We start from the raw sequence: 26,093 nt of genomic DNA, 5'->3' as shown, positions 1-26,093 counted from the left end.
TATTGTAGTTTGACCCATTTATCGTCACGGACTGGAGTGGCAGCGGCAACTGTGACACAATTCATGCAGGGCAATTAAGGTACTTAGCTCCCTTAGCTCCTGATTGCCGCAAATGTGTGTCTTCTAGGAGTCATTACTCCAGATGTGCACACACAGACAGTATGCACATATTTTTAGATTCAGTATGACTTGCTCTTCCCAAGGATATGATTATGCAAATAAACACCCATAAATCTGCTTGGAAATTATAGAAAAAGATGCTCCTTATAACTCCAGAAAATGTTAAAGTTTTCTTTAGTATCAAAGTAATCCAGTCACAGGTGTCTGTGCATCCATGGCTACATTACAAACAGGAACTGCAAATAGCTACTTCTTGCTTTTAATTTTGCCGGGTTGCCAAAATGTAAACAAGTGTAGTGGGAAGATCGATTAGAATAACCTGTATTCCTCTTCTTCTCCTCTGAAGGTTTTGGGCGCCCGGCACCTGCCCAAACACGGACGTGGCATAGTTTGCCCCCTGATAGAGATTGAGGTGTGCGGGGCAGAATATGACAGTGCCAAGCAAAAAACTGACTCAGAAGGTAAGTGCTGCTTTAATTTTAACAATGGGTATGTCTGCCAGTAAAATTATACTCTGCCAAAACCAAAGGAATGAGATACTGTTTACTGGATGCATTACCCTTGTGTAATTTCCTGTCTGGTCCTAGAAAAACAGGAAGTTGTACAAACAACTAAGCCATGTGTGGGAATACAAAGAGAAAACATTGGTCTGTTCTGGCACAGCTCTCATCAGGTTTTATGCTCTGGGTTTAGCCAAAGAAGACGCGTTGCAATATAAGGATATTTGTTTTGTTGGTTTATAATATAGATTTAGTTTTCCACATAACAGTGCTGTGGAATTGTATTTGCACTTTTACTCTTCTATTCTAATATTGCTGTACTCGGTAATAAAAAAAAAAAAGTGAATACTTTTGTTACTTTTGTTAATTTTACCATCTAAAATGTGTACTAATCTATTAGTATACCTACTGTATCTTTTTAAGAAAGATGGTGATTGTATCATAGATGTGTTGTAGAATGAAAAGAAAGAAAATCGATCTAAGTAAAGTAGTTTTAGCATGTATTGCAGAAGTTGAGGCTTTCTCTTCGTTATCCTTAATGGGATGCGGTTCTTTTACAATCACTTTGAGATGGGAATGTTTTCATACAACAGATTGATTGCTTGCAGGGTTTGACAGCTGATTCTGACCCTGTTTACAATGAAATACTTTTATATAGCATAGATTCAGAGTAATTAGGATTTCCCTGTGCATTTAAGGTTATCTCTTCTGTACTCTGGTTCTTCCAGCAGAAGGAGCAATAAGCTAAGGCAAAATAATAGACTTTGACACCATTTTTTTTTTTGTGTGCTGTAGTGTAATTAATCTGAAATTTATACAGTAACAGCTGTGATGAATACATATGGTACACTCATCTTTCTCTTTCCTCTTTTTATTTTTTCCTCTCCAGCTGACAACGGTCTGAACCCCACATGGCCACGAAAGCCATTCCAGTTCACAGTGTGCAACTCTGCCTTTGCCTTCCTGCGCTTTGTGGTTTATGAGATTGACATGTTCAATGACCAAAACTTCCTGGCTCAGGCCACATTCCCCATTCACAGCCTCAAAACAGGTACACACAACAATGATGTGCTCAATAATGTGCTCTCTCAAATGACCTTAAATCAGTGCTGTAAAAAAAGCTGTAAAAGCTATTTGTCTCTGTCTCTTTACATGACGACAGGTTACCGGTCAGTACCTCTGAAGAACAGCTACAATGAGGATCTGGAGTTGGCTTCTCTGTTAGTCCACATGGACATCATCAGAGGCAGGGTAAGCTCCTGTTCTTTACTCAGCCTTTCTTAAACCCGCCTCATGACGTCTTTGCCACTAACAAAACACTACAGGCATAAAAAAAAAAACACGTCTGAGAAAACATACAGAATTACAATTTTTTTGTGGTCCTCACATATCCCTGAAATGTAGTTCATAATACATTATGTAATTAGAGCATATGCACATCACATTTCTTGGCTGGGCGTGGTCATTTCCAAGACGATACTGCATCTGCCAAGTAATAATCTGACACGTGTCGGTTTATACTTCAGTTTTTATTACCTTCGGACAGAGGCCAGGCTAGCTGTTCTTTATCGTTTCTGGTCTTAATGCTAAGCTAACCCTCTACTGGCGGTAGCTTTATATTTACTGTACGGACATGTAAAGCTTGACAAAAAAGTTAATAAGCGTATTTCCCAAAATGTTAAACTGTTCCTTTAAAATGAGCCTGTGTGTTAATTCTATGGGAGCAGATCAGAAGCGTATATTTAACTATAAATCATGAACACTCGGAACAATGGAGGCCTCTGGAGTTGACACTTTGGTATGTGAATAATCTCCCCTGTTCTCTCAGGATGAAAACGGAGAGGTTCTGAGCCCGTTCCTCGCAGCCGGGGCCACTACGGTTTCACCATCTGCCCAAGCAGGGCGGGAACGTTCGGGGGAGTTGACCACAGTGTCTTCGACTTCCTCCAACATGTCCCCTCTGCCACAGTCTCCGGCACAGGCCACGGCCTACAGGGGGAGGGAGGGCTCCTTTGAATCCCGCTACCAGTCGCCTCTAGATGATTTCAGGGTGTCCCAGGAGGCACTGTTGGACCACATGGACCCACAGAACAGAAGGTAAAGGTGTGGTGTGTTGGTTTTTTCGTGCCTGTGCAGTGAGTTTCGAAGCCGGAGAAGATTCTAGACATCCTCTTGTCTTTGTCTTTACCTCAGGATGTTGCGGAGGACCAGAGTGGGCGGAGAGAACCGCGTTTAAGTCCAAGCCAATCAGGACGCATTTCTGTTGCACCCCTCCTCACCCCCTCCTCACCCAGTCGCCTCTCCCCGTACTGATGATGTCACTGACTGCTGTGAACACTGTTTCCATGGAAACGCCCACCACCGCTTTGGCCTACATTTCAGGCAGCTCTCCCTCCCTTCATTCTCCAACTGCCCCCCCCCTCTCTCTCTCTCTAGCTCCCTCTCTCTGTCTCTCTCTCTCTCCCCTGCCTGCTACCCAGCCTCCTCACCACTTGGGGGGCGTGGGGAGGAGGGGAGGGTGAGAGGAAGCTGACCACTGCGGACAGGAAGAAGAAACGGACATTCACAGGAGAACAAAAACAAGGCTGAAAAAGTTCCAGCTCTGGACTGGTGGTTTCTGGGGCAGGTTGTCCTCTCTTGTGTTTTAGGTGTGCACAACAGCTGCTTAGTCTGGAGGCTAAGAGGAGGGAAAGAGAGAGAGTTATAAAAGGTATCAGTTTGAAACTGTTTCCCGGTTAAGTTTCTTTGCTCTTCTCTATTTGGCGTATATGAATATATGTATTTATTCCTGCTGTGCTGTTGGCCAGAGAACAGCAGCAGCTGACCTGCTCTCAAAGAGCTCCTGTCTCCATGTTTTTAATTATTATAATTATTTAAACCTTTAAACATTCATAATGTGACTTTTCTTTTTTTTTTTATGTATGTGTAAAACACGAGGGCTCTCTACGGCAATTTTAATGTCTCTCTCTTTTCTGCTTTGTGGAGGAAATTATGCGCCTCCAGTCTAACTCACACCCTAAACCTGGAGGAATACGTCATTCTTTTTTTTTTTTTCAAAGGCAACAGGAAGAAGTCATAGCCTGTTTGTGTTGGAAGCAGTGAGAGAGCAGGCAGCATCATATGTTATGCCTGCATACACAAACACACACACATACATACACACACAGGCTTTTTTAAAATTATTTCTAACTCACATTCCTAAAAACTGCACATCATTCCATTTTCCAGGCGCCTTTACAAAGCCAGTCTCACACACTCAAACTTCTGTCTCCCTCAATAGTCTTACTCCTCAATGATCATGTCTGAAGGGGATCTGGCACCACACTGTGTGACAAAGCAGGACCAGGGATACATGTTGAGTGTGAATGGTATTGTGATCACAACTGTTGATTTTTGCTTGTATCATCTACTAACATGTTTATTGGTCATTTTAATGGTGGCACAGTTGTCAGTCAAGGGATAGTTCGTAAGGCTGCAAGGTTACAGCTGAAATGGCGATATGGATAACCCAACTGGATAATTAGATCAATTTCCGAAATCTGTGGTTTGAGGAACACAATTATGTACTCACATTTTCATTTACAGGGAACATCGTGAATGTTTCAAATTTGTCAGTGTACTATACTGTAATTATGGAAATTAAGATTGTAATGCGATTACATGATTTGCAGCCCTGTTTCCGTGATTCATGATGGAATATTTCACAAATGTGGTTATTTTTACTGAAATACAAATGATGGCCCCTTTAATTCTGTGTTTTGAATGAGTTGAGCAGAACTACTCCCATAACTGACACAGCTCTCTGACTACAGTGAATATAAAAACTGTCACTGTTTTCATTCAGTATTTGTGATATGTATGTTTTAGTTCCAACAGAAGTCTCTGACAAGTTGTTTTGCGGCAACTAGCTTGTTTTATATTTTTTACATTTGTACAATAATAGTTCCCCAATGTTTGAAAAGAAATCCGTTATTGTCGACCAACAGTGACCAAGTGAGAAGGTTCACATTGCCAGTGTGAGGCACAAAGAAAACTACGATCTACGATCTCTGCTGGTACATTTTGCTGCACCACAAAGACATAAGGCAGCTTTTGTGTTCGTGCTGCTGCAGTGTTCTGGGGAGTTTTGTCACAGTACCAAGCTGCTTCCCAGAAAGCAGTGAGGATTTTAAGTTACACTACCGTGATATACAGTCGAATCGCCACTGCCCATTAATTAATTTGAGATGAAATGTGCAAAATTTGCAGACTTTGTGTAAACAACTGGCTGATGGCTGAATGTAAAACGCTGCACGTCACCATTCACCATTCCCAAAACTATAGACTGTCATTCTGTCTTCTATTCATTAATGTTTGTCTAACTTGGTAGGTAGGACTTCTCGAGGTAGATGTTGATGCGCTTAAATGTGCACAGAGTTGTCATTTCCTGCGTTTGTGGTGTGAGCGAGGCGGAGTCTAAGCTTCAGACTTTGTTGTAGCTGTGTTTCTGTGGCTGATGGAGGACAAAGGTGCCTGGGGACGGGAGGGGAGGGTACGGGGGGGGGGTTAGAGATCTTTGGTCTGGGCCTTCAGTGAGCCCAGATAGAGCTCATATATAGCCAACGGTGTTATCTTTCCAGGTTTGTATCAGAAACAGTGTTTTCTTCTGCTCCTATGTGATGACTATATGATGTAAACTCAGTATTCTCCCTCAGTGTTTGACCACTGAGACACACCTAAAGCCATATGGTAGGATTTAAGTTAAGGTAAAAGCAGGGACAGGAGTGAATACTTGAGGTCTCAACAAATTTTTTTTTATCTTGTTGTGTTTGCACCCCAATATTAATCCCAAAGCTCCCCCATTTTACTTTTTTTCTCCCCCTCCTGTGGTCGATGAATGGTCTTTGTGGAGAGCTCTCCCTCCAATGCTGCATTGCTCTAATTGCTGACGTGTCCGCTAATGTCTTATGTGCCTCCGTCTGTATACACATCACATTAAAGCCACATCATTCACCTCCCCTGCCGGGCTTGAAGCATCTGCACAGCCATGGTACACCCACACAGGTGTTGTCACTTATTTTGACTGATGGGGACCTCCTCAGCACTGTGTGAGCACGTGTAGACCATGTTTATGTCCCTGACTCTACTGTTGAGTTTGTTGTACCTGTTGTCATGGCGGGACAACGTAAACTCTCCCACCAACCTGTAAAGAGGCCTAATCAAGCGGAATAACTAACTAAGGACCTATGTGGGTGTGCAGGGCCCTTAAGTGTCATTTGTTTTCGCTTTTTTTTTTTTTCTCCTCCAATCTTGTCTGTTTTGTTACTGATGGTCTCATTTACAAATCGCCTTTCTGTAATGTGCCTAAACTATATGGAGAGGAAAAGTATTCATTTTAATTTTGCCTTTCATATGAAACATATTCAAGCCTGAAAAGTAAATAAAATACTTACTACTTTATACTAATTTGTCTTATTTTTTACTGCATTAAAATGTTAGTTTGGATTTATTTTTTCTTTGAATGTACACTGTAATTGCAACAGAAAGAATTGGTTTCGTTATCTTCAGATGCTGCACCACAGGAAGAGTACTGAAGTTTCAGTCTTGTATGTGTGAACAGCGAACCACAAGCATTATTTCAGTTTATGTTGAAGGTCAGGCAGAAGTTATACTTAGAGTATCGCCACCCTTTCTGTAATTGTACACCATGAGGAAGATGCCCAATGACACTCATAGCCAGAAATTTATTACATTCTTGTTTATTCTGCAAATACCATCTGTAAAAATTATACATCAAGCCTAAGTATGGAACTCTGGTAAAAGTTCACAGTTCTTTTACAGTCAAATTTATTTCATAGGAAAGTTCCATAAAAACAAATGTACGTACACGTCAGTGACGTAAAGAAGCACTTGATGCTACAACACAAACCAGATTCCATACAGTCTACTATATTGTGTTGCTTTTTTCTTTAAACACAACAGGGTGCTTGCCTTCTTTGGATGATAGAACTGAACTATTTTTTTGTCTGATTGAACCAAACAATATGTACAGATAAGAAATGAAAATCAAGGGACGTTCCAAAAAAAAAATAAAAAAATCAGTGCTGTGTTTCACATAAGACTCTGAACAACCTTGCAAGCACATTTAAAGTAAGCTGCAAGCATGAAGTCAAAGTGTATGAGTGCAAGTTGGTAAGGGGAGTATGAAGATGACAATAAAAAAAATTTGATTTACTTTAAGGCCTAGGCAAGCACCCTGTAGCAAAGAGCTGTGCAGTTTTTCGTACCCCAAAACAAACTATGAACAGTCTCAACACTCCGCTGATCCTCGTCTAAGGGTTGTTTTGGTAGATAACTGTCCAAACCCCTGATCAACATCTGCTGAGGTCTGACTCTTGACCACACTTCTCCCTTTTTTCCCCCTCCTTGTCTTCCTCCAAATCTTTTTTTTGTTTTTTTTTTTCCTCCTCCTTTCTCCCATCACAGCAGGCAAGCGGAACAAACACGGCAGAAAAACGCGGTCAGCCCTGCCCCTCCCGCTCTACTGGAACTTCCTTCTGATGGGAAAATGGCCAACAGGAGGATACTGGAGAAGTCTGTGTAGCGGAGGGGGTGACACGACGGGAGAAGGAGGGACTGGGTGGATATGGATGGGGAGGAAGGGAGTGGAGGGGGTGTTAGTGGCTTTAGCGTCCATCTCACGTAGTGGGGGAGGTCAGGCCTACCTCTAGGGGTGTGAGCAAGAAGGAGAGGGGGAGAGAGAGAGAGAGGTGTTTGGGTGAGAATTGTTTCAAGGTCCATTTCCATCCAGTGATCCTGTTACAACCACATCTGCTGTCTTTTCCTCAGACTGCCAACACAAAGACCACCTGCGTTGTGAACTCCATCCTCAGAGAAAAGGCCTCTTCAATCGGTTCCTGTAGTAATTAAGAAGAAGAAATTAAAAATCCATCACCCTGACAACAGACTCCAGAAGTACGCATTTTCTACATGATTATACACAATGTACTGGCATCAGACGTATTTGTTTTCCTGTCACAACACGCCTCATTACTATTGTGCTTGTTGTGCGTTTGCATGTTTCACCTGAGAGACCATTTTACATTATGATTCATCTCTGATTCATCATCATTTATCACCATTTCACAACCAATTTCCTCATCACAATCAAAAACCTAATTAAAACTGAACCACTCATACTAAAGCCTAAATAGTTACCTATATTCTATTTAATAACAGGTCTGGTTGAGAGCTGCTTTGATCGGTTATTTTAAAGAAACCTAATCTGCAACTAGCTTCTCAAATGTGACAGTATACTGTTGTCGTATATGACAGCAAATTGAATATTTTTACTCAGATAAAACCTGCACCTTCAGCTTGTGACTGCCATTTTAAAATTTTTTTAATAACTGGCAGATAACTAATGAAAATAGTTGCAGCCCTGGTCTGGTTACAATGTGTTATACCTGACTTTTTTTAATGGTACGTGTCACACCACAGACTACCTTTAGTAGGATTCACAGTCACGTCAGCGTTGGCCTCCTCTGCTTCTGTTGTGACACCACACACCGACTGCTCCATTTTCTCCTCCGTCCCTCCTCCTGGCTGCGGTTCCAGAGGGGAGGATCCTGTTGATCGTGGCTCAGCTGCTGCACCTGGTGCAACTGGTCTTGGTCCTGCCGCGTGAACAATAGCAGCAGCAGCAGTAGTTTGCTCCATTTGGGGCAAAGACGCCTTCGTGGAGAACCAATGTCGCACCAAGTCTGCTGTTAAACCACTAGCCTCTGCCAGTTCCTGCAACTGTGCATAAAGAATAACCTGTGTTAGCTCCATGTTAAAGGACAGGCATTGCAGAGTCAATAAAGTGAGTCAATGTAACTTCTGCTGAAGAGCAGCCACTGTGACCATCAGCAACAATTACAGGATAATGGTAAAAACAAAGTGTAACAATAAAAATTAGAGAAGAATGTGTTATTTCATCTTTCAAAAGTTCTATAAAAGTGTAGGTGTAGACACTATCAAGATAATAATGGATTCAAATAAATTTGGAAAATTGCACACTGCAAACTGACAATAGCACCCACAATAGCTATAGCTGTTTTATGTGCTCTCATATAGTCATTATGATGGATGTAAATATTTACACCTTTCTATAAGACCATATTCAGCGCAATGGTATAAAAAAAGAATATACAGTTCAAACAGTACAGAGCGAACAGTGCACATATTGCAGGTTTTTTTAAAAACAACATGGTAATAATCTCATTATCCAAACATTGAAGACACTTGGAGGCATTCGGATAAGTCATTAAAGGATGGTAATGTTGATACTAATAACATCGAACCAGCAAACACAAGGAGATTATATTGCTCAGATGTTTCTCTAATGTAACTTTGCAAATAAAAATATAAATAATAATTAAACACCCTTTTCACAGCTTTCAGACAAATAGTTTATCTCTAAGGAATAATGAGAGAAAATCTATTTACAGTCAGATAAAAGAATAATCTGCCCACTACATTGAGCGACCATGCTTTATTGACTATTTCTATTTAGTGTCTTTAGTACCTCTTTCTACTTTCATTCTTCACATTTTATATAGTAAATGCTCATAATCTGTGACTTTGGTTTACTTAACTATACCACTCATCTGTTTTGTACGTCTTCTTTGCTGTTGTGTAACTTTAATTTAGCCAGTGTGGGATCAATTATGTCTTATCTTATCTAGGTACTGTACAAATACAGTAGAATGAAAATGAACTTCAAAAAGGTGCCCCAGTGAAAAGAAACGTGAAAGCTCCTTATTCCATTTTTTTTTTTCTGTGCTTCTGTAAACACAAATCAACAAGAGTGCCACATAGAGCACAAAATGAATGGAAGAGTAGCTGTATTAGGTTTTAAGCTCAGTACCTCTCCACAGGAAGCATATCAGAAGCTTGAATAGATATTTTCACTCAAGTGAAAATACAAATACTGATATAAGTGGGTTTTTTTTATTTTTTTTAAAAGTCACACTCAACAACAATGCAGCTCTTTTGAGTCAGGAGCCAAGAGCCACAACAATGGCAAACAGGAAAAGTTCAAGACTACAATTCTTAAAATTAAAAAAATTCTGATGAAGATTTGAAGTATTTTCATATCCAAGCAGCTTTCTGACGCAGCACACAATCCTCTAAGCAATTATTGTGAGGGAAATATACAAAAGGTGTATAGAGCTTAAACCCAGCACATAGTAGATGAAATATTTTATTATAAATTGTGGGTCTTGAAAACATTATGCTCCTTCTTTGTTTTAAATTGAGAAAATCAGTCACATGGGAATTAAAGGGAATAAACGGGAATAAAAAGGTATTAATGAGAATAAATGGGAATAAACTGGATATTTTTAATATTGCTTGTTATAATACTGTTAGTCTATAACAGGGAACTTACATGTAGTTGAAAAGAAACATCTTGGAGGATAATCTTGTTTAAAACCTGATTTAATGCAACTTCAGTTGAATGTCCTCCCTATATTCGTCAATGACATGCACACACGCAGTAATCAGCAACTATATACTTGCCAACATTTATTTTTTTAAATATGTGAGTTCTTTTCTTTTTTTTTTGGGGGGTTTAAATACATAACCCATTGCTATTAACCTATTTGGGTTAATTGTATTGTATGCATATAACCATAACCATAGCAAATAGTAAATCAAAGGCAGCATGATAGCTACCATCAAATGTTAAGCTAAAGGTCAATGGTTTGGGCTACTACTTATGGTGCTATCCATTTGTCCTGTAAATCCCCCGCCCGAGTTGCTCGGACGCGAGAACGTGACGTAATTGCCTGGCTTGTACCACTTATAGCGTTCCATTTGTATTTGGGCACTACGAGTTGGAAAGAACATTAATGCCACCAGTGCAGCAGCTGTGTTGTCATTGCTTGTGGCTCAACAAAGCTCAATGTGAAATAATAATGTTTTTCTACAGAAACACTAACATTTCAAGTAATTCTGTTATTGCAAGTCTTACATTTCAATAATATTTTGCCATTTTCGCCTATTTCAATGTTTCCAAAATTCCCCAGCTTATCTTTCCATGGAAAGTTTCCGGGAAGTTTCCGCCCCTTTGCAACCCTACTGAGCTGAACATGCTGCTGCTACACATACAATTAGGAAGTGAAATTCAATGTGGTTGAAATGTGTGAAATTTAATTGGCGTGTCTAAGCAGAAATTCACATCTAAGCCCCCAAATAAAAATAACTGCACTGGTTTTGAGGCTGTTAAGAATGTGCACCTCTCAAATCCCCCCCGCCCAAGAAAAAGTGTCAGTGTGAACAAGAGACACTTCCTGGAGCCACTCATTTCAGGGATGTGAATTCATTTTCTCCTACAGAGCCGTTAGCTAAAGTGAATGTTATAACCTATATATATATATATCCTAGCAACACAAATGTATCATCTGCCTCTAAGATTTTTGTTTTTCAGAGCCACTGAACTGCTCTAAACAAGTTGTTGTCATAAATACCTGCGACTCCTCCAGCCTGCCGTGGATGTCAAGGTGGTCCTGCAGGATCTGTTTGTTCCCCTTCTGGAGGTCCTCTTCCAGAGCCTCGTTCTGGTAGGCCTCCAGCCACTTCAGCTGGCCGTTCTTCTGCACGTACCGGCTGTCCCCAAACCAGCGCACTACCTCAGGTCTGGGAAGTCCAGTAGCTGAGATCAGTTCATCGTACTGAGTGGCGCTGGGCCACTGGGTACGGGCGTAGGCTTGTTTGAGCAACTGAAGCTGCTCTGCTGTCTTCTTACCTCGTATGGCAGTGGGTTTGGGGGAGTGGGATGGTTTGGGTGTTGGGGTGGAGGATTTGGATGGTTTAGGGGTGGGGCCTGTGGAGGATACAGGTGTGCTGCTGCTATGATGCGTGGGGCTATTCAACCCTTCACCTTCTGCTCTGCCATTGGCCTCTGTTACCTTCAGCATCTTCAGATTTATTTTAATAGGGTTGACTTTCAGTTCTCCTGAGCTGTCTTCTTTCTGTCTCTCCTCCCCATCAACTTCCATCTCCTCCTCCTCCTCTCTCAACACCCGCTCTGCCTCCTCTTTCTTCTTCTCCGCTGCCGCTCTCTTCCTCCTGTCGGCGAACCAGCCGTGGATCTCCCTTCTGGTCATCTTGGTCTCAGATCGCAGTCTGTCCACTTCCTCTCCTGATGGGTCAGGGTCCTGGGCGAAACTGGCCTCGAGAGCTTTCACCTAAACATCATACAGGAATGGACAGGGTCAAAAACCTGGAGGAACTGATCAAGTTCATTAAATCAGCAATAATTTTGATTTTCATTATTCATTTGTGTCATTTATCAAGCTCAAAAGCCAAACACTCTCTGTTTCCAGCTTCTCCAATGTGAGGATTTGCTGCTTTTTTTCCAACGCTGAATGAATCACATTTGGCACAGCTCTTAAAAAAAAAAACTTTTTTCACATAATGCATTTGTAGGCTTTGATGTGTTGAAACTAGTGGAATTCGCCTTTGATTGAAAATAATTGGCCTATTAAATTAATAATAAAAGCAATCTTAAGCCTCAGCCTTATAACTGAGTAATGTAACCTGAATAACCTACTCACTTAGCTTGTTACACACCAAGGATGGAGTCTTACCTGATGAGGTTCTCTCTCCTTGTAGCGGATAGCTGTAAAATCTGGAGAGGGAGGTCTCGGGAGTCGGCGGGAAGGTGTGGTGGGAGAGGTTGGAGTCTGTGATGCAGTTGGGCTCAGGGGTGCAGAGCTGTGCTGGGGTGTTTTTGCACCAGAGTTGCTGCTACTTTCGGACAGATCAATAGGGTTGGCACTGCCAGTGGTGCCGCTCCCTGGCGTACTCGAACCGCTCCCTGCTCCCGTTGCAGCGCCAGACTTACTCTGTCCACCTGTGCTGGAGCGTGTACCTTTGAGGTTGCGAAAGTGGTAGCGCCGGTCGCTGAACCACTTGCGGACTTCTCGTACTGTGAGCCCGGTCAGGGCGATGAGGCGGTCCACCTCCTCCTGGTCGGGGAACTGGCTGACCAGAAAACTGTCCTTCAGAGCGTTGAGCTGCTCTTGGGACTTCTTGCCCTTGTAAAAGCTGGGGTCCAGGAATGCGTTCACAGGTGTCCGAGAGCCAGGCGTGCTGCCATGAGGAGTGGGGGAAGAAGACTTTGAGGCAGGGGAAGACGCCTCCTCCATCTTGAAGGTTGGAGAGTCACTTCGGGTGGGGTCGACATCGTCTGTGCTTGTGCTGGTTGTGTTATTTTTGTTGCTGCTACCGTTGGTATCTTTGCTCTTCTGTCCATCGCTGCCCGTTTTGCTGTTACTGCTGTTCGAGCTGTCTGGGGTGTTTCTGCTTTCTGTGGTTACTTTGTTGTCACTCTGCACAATGCTGGTGTTGTTGGCTTTGCTGATATCCGTGTTCTTAGCGTTTACGTGGCTGGTAACATTACTATTGCTTTTGTCTTTGCAGTCTGCATTAGAGCTGCTGTGTTTACCATTGACACTGCTCCCCTTAGTATTATTATGATTACTGCTTCCTAGACTAAGGTTGATGACACTAGCTTGACTGCTTGTAATAATACTGCTTGTGCCTCCTCCCCCACTCCTACTACTATTACTGCTAATGATGTTGCTCCCAGTACTGCTGCTGCCCACTGTCCCCACCACCATGCTAATGCCCTTGTCTGCCACCAAAGCTGCAGCAGGTCGAGCCTGCATCATGGGGCGCGCTGCTGCCTGGGGCTTAGGTGTGACAGCCAGGGCCACAGGAGCACTGCTAACCTGGATACCGTTTGCCATTACAGGCTGTGTGACAATTACCCCTCCTTGACTGACAAGAGAGCCCTGCAGGATGTGAGGGATCCCAGTAGCCCCCAGTGAGGCAGGCAAGACTGTGATTGTATGTTGGGCTGGGCTACGGTGACTGTGGGTCTGGTTCTGTGAGCTGGAGGGTGCAGTCTGGATGATGGTGTTGAACATCTTCCTCCTGGCCTCCTCGATCTCCTCCGGAGACCAGCTGATGCCTTGTTTAAGTCTCTGGGCTGTGAACCAGATCTTGATCTGCTCTTCGGGGAACTTTGTGACCACAGTCAGGTAGCAGAGCTCAGCCTTTGTGGGGTACGGGAACTTACTGAAGGAGGTCTTCAAGAAGGAAGAGGAGTCCATGGAGGCACTGTAGGTAGGGATGCTGCTCAAAGGAATCATCACCTGGGACGGAAAAATAAGAAAACAAGAGTGGGAGACTATTGCGTTATTTGATACACAATTAACTTTATAATACTAGTACACAAAAACTAAATCCAAACAATTACCTTGGGGAGATTTTTGGAGGAAGAATGCGAAGAAGTGGAGGAAATATTTGAGGAGGCCGTGATTGGTGCAGATTGATGAAGGCCTCTGTTTTGAACCACTGAGACCACCTATAGAAACAAATTTAAAAAGAATCTAAGTCACATCAAAACAGACCTTTCCAAAACAGCCTAGGAGAACAAAGAGAAAAGTAACCACCTACCTGTGTGATGGGAGTCTTCAACATTGGTAATGCTCCAGAGCCATTGACTATCTGGATTGCTGAAGGCAGAGTGACCTTTGTCGTTCCATTGTGGACAATTGTGGGAACATGGGTGACTGTCACTGCAGCAGTCTCTTTTCTCTCAGTCTCTCTGGAGACAGATATAGCCACTGGGTCTGAGGAAGACTCGTCAGAGACTGAATGAGACACCACTATCCGTTTGGGCTCCGATTTGCCCTTCAGCATCCTCATAATTGGGGTTTTGGTGATGGAAATTTCACTGTCCTTAGCTGTCTCTGACCCAGTCACCAGATTCTGCTCCACCACTACTCTCCTGTCCCTCTTCCTCAGCTGCAGAGTCGTGTTCAATGTGCTCGGGTGAACCCTGGCATTATGCAGGGCCAGCCCCTCAAACTTGGGTGCTGAAACCCCACAGCTCACGCAAAAGAAGCTGGGGTCTGCACGGAAGTCCGGGTGCCCGGAGTACACATGATCCAGGAACAAATTAAGGTCATGGGTTTCAAAGTTACAAGGCTTACAGGTATAAGTGCCAGCACCATCTTTGACAGCGTCCCCCGCCTCTGGTTTGGAAGACTCTCCTGGGTCGAGGGGGCTATGTCTGCCCCCTCCAGAAATCCTGGATTGACGGAGTTGAACAGGAGAGTCCTGTTCAACCTCCTCTGCTGGGCGTATGATCTTGCTGGGGATCATACAAGGAGTAGTAGACTTCCTTTTGCTGGCCATGATGTGACCACAGGGTGGGGAGGGCTGGTCAAATGGCTGAGAATGGGGTGTGAGTGAGAGTGTGGGTCGTTTCTGGTTGACTATAGACCAGGCATGGGGGAAGGAGGACAGCGGGACGTGTCCATAGGTCCACTTGTGGTTCTCAATGCAATTTTGAGGGAAAACCTGGAAATGAGAGAAGGGAGTAAGTTTTAGTTCAAGTCGTCAGTCACAACCACATACAGTACCGATTGTACACCTGTAATCTGTTGGATAGGTTTGGTTAGTGGCGTAAACTGTTACATTTCAAGTACAAATGAGGGAGGAGATGGGAGAGAAAGAACAGATTGAGAGGAAAAGAAATAAGATGGGATATCTTACGCTATTCAGTACAAGCCAGTTTCCTCAGCGGGACGATAATCACGCATGGCTGGATGTTCCCAGGTGAAATATCAACAGCATAGGTAAGGTCTTGTGACAAGATTCAGCTTAAGCCTTTAAAATCAGGGGTTGCTTGTAAATCTTTGATCAAAAAAAAAATCCCCCTACATGAAACTGAAGGCTATCTCTTTTATGAGGGCATTCAAACAAGCTCAGTCTGCTTCTTCACTGAAGGCTTTTTGGGAGAGCTCCTGTCCTACCCCCTTCTTTCCCCTCCCCCACACAACTCTGTCTCACTTCCCCTCTTTCAGACACACCCCCACAGAGAGAGCACATTCTGTATTTTTTTTTTTTAATTCAGAGCCTCTGTAGCTTCACTAAACACCTTTATAAAAGATTTCCACAGAAATATTCACTTGTGAATGTGTTGCTTAAGATAGGGTGTACTTGACAATCGTGCAAGTGGGTGGTTCAACAGATGTTCCTCGAGAAAGTGGCGTTCTCAGCCAAAAGAAGTGCAGATAGAAACACACAGACCTGCATAAAAATATGAATCTAAAAAATTGTCACTTCATCCCTAGATCCCTCGTCTCCATACAAAATGGCGAAGCTTCCTGTGGAGGAGTTTTCCCCTCCCTCCTTCCTTCCTCCGCTCCCTCCCTCTGACAGAGAGATAGTGATGCAGTATTGGAGGACAGCTCTAGGGCAATTACTCTCCCAGTCACTCTGCACTGACATGACACCTCACGCACAGAGCAGCAAAGCCCACACAAAGTTCAACAGCTCAAAGAAGTTCAACAGGAAAAGCCAAAACCCTTTCGAAGTCCAGTCCCTCCCTGTGCAAAGATACTGTACTAACAAACCCAAACCCAATGCAGCTTTTCTGGTAGACGGCCCATATCTAAAATAATCTTGCCCATCCTATGCACAACCAGAACAGTCCCATGCAAATGTCAAACTTTTGTGGGACTAGTTTCAGACTTAGCATACCCTTTTTGTGCACAATGCCGCTGCAGCACCACCAACATCTCTGTCAGGCGAACAGCTTACTCCAAGTCAGTGTCATCATACAGTAAAACCAGCCCTTCTCCGATGAAATATAACATGTTCAATGGCAAATGCTCACATTCTCACATTCTCTCACACACGCACACGCACACGCACACACACACACACACACACACACACACACACACACACACACACACACACACACACACACACACACACCCTTGCTTTGCAACAGAAAGGTCATGGTACATTAGCTCAAAGCCCAGTTAACCCTCACAGGGCCAGGCCCTCGCACACATTATCTGAGCGAAGAGTTCACTTTACCCGCATTCAAGAGCCTGTAATCTCAGTTTCAGTTTGAGTCAATGTAAAACTTTTGGTAGCTTAATGTGAACGGCACATTCAATCTACAGATCTACTGTCTGCACATTTTACTATTTAGAATTTTTGATATCAAAATCTTAAATAATCAAAACTATAATGAGCTACTTTATTGAGCCTGTGATGAAAACTTAATTGGACTCACATCAGATTAGTTCTCTTTGCCTGTTTTTCTCCACTGATCTTCTATTTGGGTCTGAGTGTGAGGGGTTAACAGGCAAATGAAGTTTGCTACTGTGGAGGGAACGTGATGCCCCTTGTTCCCCTGTGCACCCCCCAGAGAGAGTAACTGCCCTTCGCTTGTGCTGTTGTGCACCCCTCCTACTCCCCTGCCATTCAGTTCTGCATCAGGGGGCACCACTCTGCCAAGGCAGGCTGGTCACATGACCAACACAAAGACTTATGGGTGGGCAGCTTCAGCCATCCATCACGTGGTTCTGTTGGGTGTGGGTGGGTAGGCGAGAGGATAGGAGAGGAGAGAGGAGAGGGAGAGCGAACGGGAGAGGCCGGTGGGGGATGGGCAGCCAGTTTGGGGTGAGGAGGCAAGGGAAGGAGGGGTGTTAACAGTCGTGGAGGAAGCACAGAGGTGTTTCAGTGAGGAATTTTCCTCCGATACCCCCCTCCAACCAGCCAACACCACCCCACCCTGCTAACCCCCGCTCTTCAACGCCCCCTTCTTGCTCCGAACTACAATCACAGTCCTTCCCTCCCTCCCTCCCTCTCTCCACTGCAAAGCCTGGAATGTTCCAACCCGAGCTCTTCAGCCAGTGGACATAACCTGAAGTTCAGCTCCAGTGTCTGTATGTGCCCACACATGCATGTGAGTACCTCATACAAAATAATTGTTCAAACCAAAAAACGAACAGCAAACACACAAGGTGTCACAAAATTAAACCGGCCCGTTGACATATTGACAGCCATTAAGATTGAGTGATAGCGCTACAATGCTGACAAAGTTCACATCGCACACTGATGCCTGTATATAAAAAAAAACGCAACTGTATAAACACATCTACAGATAAAAAGTTGCGCCTCAGCGAGGAGAGTAACCAGCGGAGACCTCTAGACCTCATACAGGTGAGGACTGAAACAATGCACAGTACAAGCTGAGCTATTATGAGCGAGTTGAAATTGGCAGCTCATGCCTCAGCAATGCCAGGCTCACATGAGTTCTGTTTGCTTGCTGGTACGAGTGCGTCGGCCGGTAACTTTAACTTGAATGTCGCACATACGTTAACTGACCATGTGGTGATGGTGGGTTTGTGTCTGTTATATGTATCAGTATTTGCATGTGTGGGTTTCCTGTGAGATTGAGAATGGAGAGAAGGGAGGTGGGGTGGGGTGGGCGGGGGGCGCATGTGTGCTCGCGTTTGTGTGTGTGTATGTGGCGTGCGGGGGTGGCTGCCTGCATGCCTGTGTGTGAGGCTTGTTTACTGAGGTAGTGAGGCTGCCATTTTTTCTGTCTGCGAGAGTCAGAGATCTCCCAGTGACACACAAAGACAATGTTTTTGTCCTCTTGGTTCGTAACCTATATTATCTACGCCTCATCAATGGCTCAGCCCAGCATGACCTCCTTTCATCCCCTGGCCTGACTCTTGTCTAGGCCTGGGCTATATCCTCTGAGTACAGGCCAATAATAGCGCTCACACACACACACACACACACACACACACACACACACACACACACACACACACTAGAGATCCTACAGCTCGGCTGCATAGCGTAGCTGTATGCTAACTACTCCTCTCCTCACCTAGCTGAGAATACAGGTGTAACGTTGATATCTGTGAGTGTGTAACAAATGCTCTCTTCAGCAGGACAGAGAATAAGTGTACAACACAAGCAGCAGTTTCCTTGTTTGCTCCATTTCTTGCTTCCTCACTCGTCATTTTTCCTCCCTCTTCACCCTCACTCCCCCTCCCTCTTCAACAGTCTCTGCACCCTCTGCTTCCCCTCCCTCCATTCCTTCTCCTCCTCCCTCTCCGAGCAAGTTTGGCCCAGGGAGACAGGTCGGCAGCGCCACTGGTGTGTTACTGTCCCCATGGCAACCACCTCCTACCCCCCCCCTCTCCTCTCTCTCTCTCTCTCTCTCTCTCTCTCTCTCTCTAGCTCATTTCTCTAAAGCACATGCATGTGGGGTAAACATGCACACACATGGTTACTCAGACCTGCACGCACACACGCACACACGCACACACACACACACACACACACACACACACACATCTCCTATGCCATCCAGTCCCTGGCTCTAGCGGGGCTTGTTTGTTCCACACACCCCTGTGAGTGGTATTTGGAGAGTCCCTGCCCTGCTCCTATTTCAGTGCCTCCCTCACGCGGTGTTGATGTCTCCCAGCTAGGTGCGGTCGCCGTCGCCAAGGCACACCATTGGCCAGAGCTGCTGCCGTCTCTTCCTGTTAACTCAGTGCCCGAGTCCCTGTCCAGACATCTGCCTGGGCTACTGCCCTGTCCCTTGCTCTCTGTGGCTCTTGTGTTTGGCCTCAGAGGCCTGAGGCATGCAGGGCTCCTCTATTCACAAACTGTAGGCAATGCAGACAAGGACACAAAAACAGGGGTTGAAAATCTGGCAGACGCTATCTCTGCCAGAGAGGACTGATGAACCATCTCTATCCCCAAGTGTATTTAAGATAATTATCAAGTCTGCACCCAAACACAAACCCTTCGCCATATACGAGCCTCTGTACCAAAACAGACATCCTTCGCCATGTTTCCTTCTGTTCCAAAACACAAACGTCTTGCTAGTTACTTGATTTACTACCACCTTAAAAACAGACATGGCTCCAACTAACCTCCTCCTGTCAATCAACTCCAGGGTCTCACACACTCACACCTCATGCTGACAAACGTGGCTCACCACTCCACAAACATTTACACATTTTGTGCGTCGGAACTTCTTTCCACTACATTTCAAACCTTATACAATACTGGCAACAATAAGAAAACCTCAACGACAGTGTTCCTACAGTGTCACTCCATCTGCTCCGGAGTCCCATTTGGGCTGCTCTCAGGTCAGGGAGCGGATGGCTGTGTGGGCTTGCAAACGGCTGCATTGCTGTGGCCACTGCCAGTGCATGCGTTAAAACTGGGTTGGGAGAGGGGAGGGAGAGAAAAATGGCGGAGCACCATGCTCTGTGCTGTCCAACCTAAAATGGCTGACATCACAAGCAGTTAACCAGCCAAGCAGAGCAAGAGGCTGCTACTGCTGCTGACCCAAACCTGCTCGCTCTCTGGATGTGAGAGTGGATCGCACTGCTCTCCCCCCAAAGACCGTGAAAAGGCGGGTAAGCAGCAGTGAGCAAGCAGCTGAGTCTGGTTTTTTTTTTGTGGTCATACTTGGTAGAGATCTGCAAGTTAATTGTCTTAACATGGGTCAACACGTAAGAGGAGGCGAAACTCACTGATGAAGAGTCATTACTGAAGGACTGACACACAAAATCAGCTGATCATTTGATGCTTAAAAAAAAAGGGGGAAACCAGTAGAGCAAAACAAAAAGATTCTCAAGGATGTGAAATGAACAACCTGCAAACATGATTTCAGTTAAGTGGTGGATTAATCCTTACATACAAATCCACTCAACCTGTGCCATCAGCAAACCTACAACTGAGGGGAAGAAAAAGAGGAGAAAGAGGGGTGGGAGATGGCGGTGGAGGGGTGAGTGATACTGTTAGATGTACAGTCATTAAGCTCAAGCAACACAAAGAAATACAGCAATACAGCATAATAATAATAATCACCATCATCACAACAATGATAATAACAACAATAACAGTAACAATAAAAAACTTTTGCACAGCTGTTATGAACATCAGAGATTGACAATTCTTCATATCCAAGGAAAACATACACAAATTGAGTGTTTTCTTTGTTGTTGTTTTTTAAATAAATCAACAATAGTATGGAAACTGGTGTATTCCACTAGGAAAGGTGTAACGGGGTTGATAGGTGGACTAAGCTGCTTGTCTATATGCCAGGGACTCACGTGGACATCAGACAGAAACTAGCTGTCTGGGAAAGCTTCGCTCTAATCCCTGGAGTCACACACTCATGACAACACTAACATGATAAATAACCAAGGCAACAACAGCTTGCCAACTCATAACTGGCTGTTAGGCAACATGGAATAAAAAGCACGAACTCTGCTTATAGTTTATGAAAAAGTGTGGCAGCCGTGATTTTTTAAAGTCTATGAACACAAACATTTTTATCACCTCATGACATAAATAAAAAATAAAAAAGAATAATACAGGCCTAACGACATGAGCTTGTGGATAAAATGGTAAATTACATTATGAATTATCATAGCAGCAACTCTGACAAACAATATTAGTCATAGGAGAGGTCAAAGTGATTTCTAACTTCTTCATTCATAACACAAGCCTGGAGAATTGTGGGAATCCTGCCTTTTTGTTTACGCGATAATCAAACAGGTCAGACTCTATCATGAATCGTCAACATCAAATTGCTACTAACGTGACAACAATGTATCCACAAATGATGGCAAGTAGCGGTATTTTTATTAAATGAAATAGCAGAGAAGTGGTCGGACTGTATCGTTCAGTCCCGAGCGCAGCAGCGTCAAACATTTCCGAAAATGATGCGTGTTCATCTTCCGCTCAAGTTAGGCGGAGTGAGCCCCAACTTAATGGGCTTGACTGCATTATAGGTTTTTTAAAAAACGGTAACCAATTCAAGAGTGGAGGAAAGGCGAGCCCCCAGCCCCAAAAAACTACTCTCTCCCTGTCTCTCTCTCTCTCTCTCTCTCTCTCCCCCCCCGGTTGGCTGTCGCCATTTTAAGCAGGCGACATGCAGCTGGCCAGCAAAAGCCCGCAAAGGTAAAGCTTTCACAATAGCTCGCACAAGTTTTTTTTTTTTTTGGGGGGAAGGTGAAATACTTGTATAAATGTGTATCATAAAACCACACTCACCTCGCTTTTTGTCGGAGCTCAGTGTATGCAGCGCAGGGTTTTAAAAAAAAAGTTTAAAGTGATATGGGGCTCAGTGGAGCCAGAGACTGACGGGAGGTTTTTTGGGCTTTACTGATGGCAACTTATAGGTGTAAGCCCCCCTCTGTCCATCGGCTGCTGATAAACGTGACACTGGAGCCAGACCGGTCCTTACAACGGCCCCCCTTTTTTTCTGCGCTTGTTTATTTCGAGTGGCTCTCAGTGTTAAAGCAGGCAGTGGAGGGGAGGAAAATACGACGGACGTACCGAGGGAAGAGACGGACACGTGACGCAGACGTCACTGACGGTGGAGTTGGCGTGAGAGCTCGAGCTCCGCCGTGCAGAGAGCAGAAGTGAGTCAGACATCCCGTCCTGACTTTGACCCAGGGAGGGTGCTTGTGGGGGGGTCGTGGTCATGTTTCTAGATGGGGGGGGAAGCATCCTCTGTCTCTGTTAAACGTGATGTTACAGCAGCTCACACCTGTCCCCTTTCCCAGGTGACCTCTCTTAAAGACATAGTACAAACAATAAGTCCCCCCCCCCCCACCCCAGCCTTACCCATAAGTATCCTACTGTGCACATACACTAATATAGGCTACACGATTATTTAAAAATACATGAAATACACAATAATGATCACTATGGATTGGACTTTACTATTTCGCCCTTGTTGCCTCCAAGTTCACATCAAGCACCATAGATGGCAGCTTCATTGTATTTTGCACACACACACACACACACACACACACACACACACACACAGCAAAAGTCTACTGCAATTTGATTTTCTGTGTGTCCGCTTGGTAATTTCATGAAACGCAACTTTATTTAGAGACATGCATAATGTGACTACAGTATTTAACTCTAAAAAATCAAGGTGTGAGGACCAGATTTTCATACGAGGCCCCAACTGTGTAAGAATGTAGTATCCAGTGGATATTGTGCTTTAGAGATGCAAATTCCCTTACAAATTTGCAACTAATCAAACTACAATAATAACAAATAAAAAAAAAGGAAAAAGGCTGACACACCTCAACCTGAGGCCCTTTTGGGGAACCGGGGCAGTTGCCTGCTTCGCTCGGCTGGTAATGCAGCTTTGCACAGACACATTTAAAATCCTTATGCATAGCAGTAGAAAATATGTATAACTTTCACTGTACTTAATGGTGTACAAGTAATGTGTCTGTGAATTAAAGCTGAAATTAAGCTGAATTGCTTTGAAATTGAATTGAAATTGCTATTTTAAACAGCTTTTCTATTTAATTTATCAATGTTTTACATTTTATTGTTTCTTTTGTATTGATTTTTAGTCAGTTGTATTTATTGTTTTATATTTATTTGTGTTGTTTCAGTTTTACTGTGTGGAGCACTTGTTTGTATGAAAGATGCTATATAAATAAAGCTGACTGACTTGAATTTAGAGTCAAATTTACTTTGTTGTTTCCTGTGAAAGGGCTAATATGTCCTCCTGACCATATCCATTTGTGTAGCCCCTGTTTCCACTATTAGGTACACCTACTAATCTCTAATGTTTAGTTTTCCATCATTGATATTAATGGTGGCTCAAATAAACATCTCCCAGTATAGCAGCACAAAATACAACCCTCCAAATTGACCATAAAGTTGAGCACCTCTCTAAAACAGCTTATAAAAGAAACCCTGAACATTAAGGTTTAGTTTTGCAGGGCTGTTGTAGTGTTGAGTGTCTTAGACTCAATTGTGCACCTCCTCAAAAAAGTGAATGAAAAAGTTACTCAGTTACAGTAGCACATGTGGTTATTTACTACCATAGCAGAAAAAATCTTTTCACATATTAGTTACAGCAGGTTAACTGTACACTTACAGTGTTGCACTCACATCATATAAGACTATTCTAAGACTATTATTGATTTTTCATTAAGCAGTGTTTATTATGCATGTATGCTATTAGACTCAAATTAAGGATGACGACACAGCTCCCACATCTTCCTGGATGACTCATGCTTAGTGGGTCAATTTTTAAGATTGAAAATAAAAACTGAAATACACTTATTCTCCTCCTTCTCTAATATGCAGGGGGTTACAAATTTATTTATAATCACCTTGATTCCAGCATCTGATATCACAACATACAGATACTAATGTCCTGAGAAATATATGAAAATATCATCCGTTCTGAGATGAGAGAATACTGCCATTTTATTCTGGTTCAAAACAATGTGCAGAAGTCTTAAGATGTATTTCCATTCATCTGACCTTATTTAAATTGATTCAAGTTTTATTTTCCACACGTGAGATCAGATTGTTAACCTGTATGTATCAAAGCCAGTTCATTTCCAGTGTTTTAAACTCTAACCTCATAGGCCTCTCTTCTTCCATCAAATCTGATCACTCAAGACTCAATTTCTAATCACATTAATGGCCTAATCACTCAACTTACACCAGTTAATTAAATAATATGAACTGTGGTTATCTCAAATAGAGTGTTGATCAAGAAAGGATGGAGCCAGATAAGACTTTTACTAAGTGTAGTGAAGCTCACCATCATAAAAGAAGCCCTCTGCTGGACAGAAGAGAGAACGACAGACAGATTTCACTGAAATAGGTTAGAGTTCAATTTATCCATCAAGGGTCAGTAATAAAAATGGCCATATCATTTAATGCCATTATTCCAAACCATTAACCTACAGACATGTATTAAGACATAAACATAAAAAAAATAAATAAATAAACATCTTCTTGGATATGTGCTTGGATATCTCTAATTTCCACTTTAAAATCCACAAAAAGGCATCTACTCTTTCTACCTCGTTACAAATCTAAAGCTATGAATAGGCAAGTTTAGTAAATGATTAAAGTTTTCCATCTGGATACAAGATGTCTCCTTAGCTTCACTGTAAAGTCCGTTCTCAGTGTTTGTGTACTGGTGGATTCAAGCTTCTACATCACACTTGTATAAGTTTCATAATGGAGCAAGACTGACTTCCAAAACTATTTGTAATGTCACAGATCATACTCATAGGCCCCGCCCCTTAAAAATCAGATCTTCAAAAGAAACTTTACACTTTTAGCAGATAAATGTGAAAACATCCATCCTGTGTCAAACTCTGCACATACGTCATTCTGCACAGTAAACATTCAACTGTAGCAACAAGAAGAGAAACATTAATGAAAACGTTAATGAAACTTGATTTGTTTATTTAACTGCTACAATTAAAAAAAAATGGATGTCAGAAAATAAAACGTATGTGCATATTTGTAACGTGGCAAAGACGAAGTGGTTCTCAACTTTTTTGAATTTCTCATTTGCTTAACCTCTAGAGGCCTGAAGGAGTAAAACATTCCAGTATTTCACATGAAATAAGCAAATTTTAAGTAAGCAAATTTTAGTTAGGGAACAACATTGTCACTCTTTTCTGTCCCATTAATAATCTCATGATCATTAAGATTTATCTCTCTTTCAGATCCGAGGTTGGAAACTGCCTTTTACGTCTGCTGACAGCTGTATATGTTTGATCAGCCCATGTTTAGTTTTTAAGATATCCCACTGTGACATGTAATGCTGTTTACACGTTTATTTAATGACAGCAGCTTCACGTGAAAGGAAGGTTGTAAAAAAAGAGCAATTTAATCAATGTATTGATAATAATCTTTGCCAAATATTACGTCTATTCAAAATTAGCCACTTAATAATAATTAATAATAAGAATAAGAGAGAAAATTAGCCACTTTATAATAATTAATAATAATAATACTAATAATAAGAGAGAAAATAACTATGACAGAGAATGTCCCAGCCGGAGGGAAAACCCTGGAGCAACATGTTGCATACTGAGCTCCTTAAAAATCTGCCTCCTCTTTTTGATTTTGATTTTATCTCTGCTCATTATTACCATTGTATCATCATACAACATGACTACCAACTGCAATTATATTGATAAAATATATATAACTTATTATATATTCTTAGTTTTATATTAGTTGTTTTCACTTGTGGCTGATGATGACTTTATTGTCCACTAAATCTTAATACATAGTTGCCTGGGTTGTAGACAATAGACTTTAAAACTGAACACCTGTTACTTATTGTCATCCTTTTAGATATCTATTGCAACAATTAATCAGTTAATCGACTGGAAATTGATCAGAAACTTATTAGATTAATTAATCATTTTTAACAAGAAAACAAGCCAACATTTTCTGCTTTGAGCTTCTCAAATGTTATTACTCTATGTTATTTTTCTGTCTTCTATTATTATAAATTAAACATCTCTGTTTAGTTGCACATGTGGACAAAAGCATTGATTCAGCAGATCAATCCCTAATGAAAATAATGATTAATTGCAGCCCTAATATAATGTGATTTTCGTAGAAATGCTTTATGTCTGTGTTATGTATAACTGTATCTACTATAAGATTAAAAGATTAAAGAAGTTCTTACCACAACAAGGGAATAAATGTTTATTTAAGTATTCATTCATCCATACATATATTTTTATTTTTCTTTCATTCTAAGATATTATGTCGTAAAAACCATTT

At 42.6% G+C, this 26,093-nt stretch overlaps 2 protein-coding genes across 3 annotated transcripts in view; one reads left to right on the top strand and one right to left on the bottom strand.

Annotated features, from left to right (window-relative positions):
* The window catches only part of plcg1 (phospholipase C, gamma 1), a 30,539-nt gene extending 24,480 nt beyond the window's left edge, over positions 1–6,059 (top strand). Inside the window, exons 29-33 of the mRNA XM_051424931.1 lie at positions 467–581; positions 1,510–1,671; positions 1,783–1,871; positions 2,449–2,717; positions 2,814–6,059. Of these exons, the coding sequence (XP_051280891.1) occupies positions 467–581; positions 1,510–1,671; positions 1,783–1,871; positions 2,449–2,717; positions 2,814–2,856 (678 nt within the window). The 3' untranslated portion in view covers positions 2,857–6,059. The remainder of the gene's footprint in view (positions 1–466; positions 582–1,509; positions 1,672–1,782; positions 1,872–2,448; positions 2,718–2,813) is intronic.
* Positions 6,060–6,342: 283 nt separating this feature from the next.
* On the bottom strand, positions 6,343–21,948 carry zhx3b (zinc fingers and homeoboxes 3b). 2 transcript variants are annotated; one of them, XM_051424932.1, is made up of 7 exons: positions 21,558–21,948; positions 14,112–15,020; positions 13,912–14,019; positions 12,236–13,807; positions 11,114–11,833; positions 8,105–8,399; positions 6,343–7,516 (listed from the first exon to the last, which is right to left on the bottom strand). In XM_051424932.1, exons 2-7 carry the CDS (start codon positions 14,853–14,855, stop codon positions 7,506–7,508), a joined length of 3,450 nt encoding a protein of 1,149 aa, XP_051280892.1. In that variant the 5' UTR covers positions 14,856–15,020; positions 21,558–21,948; the 3' UTR covers positions 6,343–7,505. The 2 variants fall into 2 exon arrangements, with proteins under 2 accessions (XP_051280892.1, XP_051280893.1); XM_051424933.1 differs by lacking the exon at positions 21,558–21,948 and adding an exon at positions 15,216–15,448.
* Between the last annotated feature and the right edge of the window lie 4,145 nt (positions 21,949–26,093).

This window comes from Dicentrarchus labrax, unplaced genomic scaffold, assembly GCF_905237075.1.
Source record: "Dicentrarchus labrax unplaced genomic scaffold, dlabrax2021, whole genome shotgun sequence".
Classification (NCBI taxonomy): domain Eukaryota; kingdom Metazoa; phylum Chordata; class Actinopteri; family Moronidae; genus Dicentrarchus; species Dicentrarchus labrax.
Note: the sequence above shows the minus strand (reverse complement) of the source record. Positions and strands in the feature narration are given on the sequence as shown.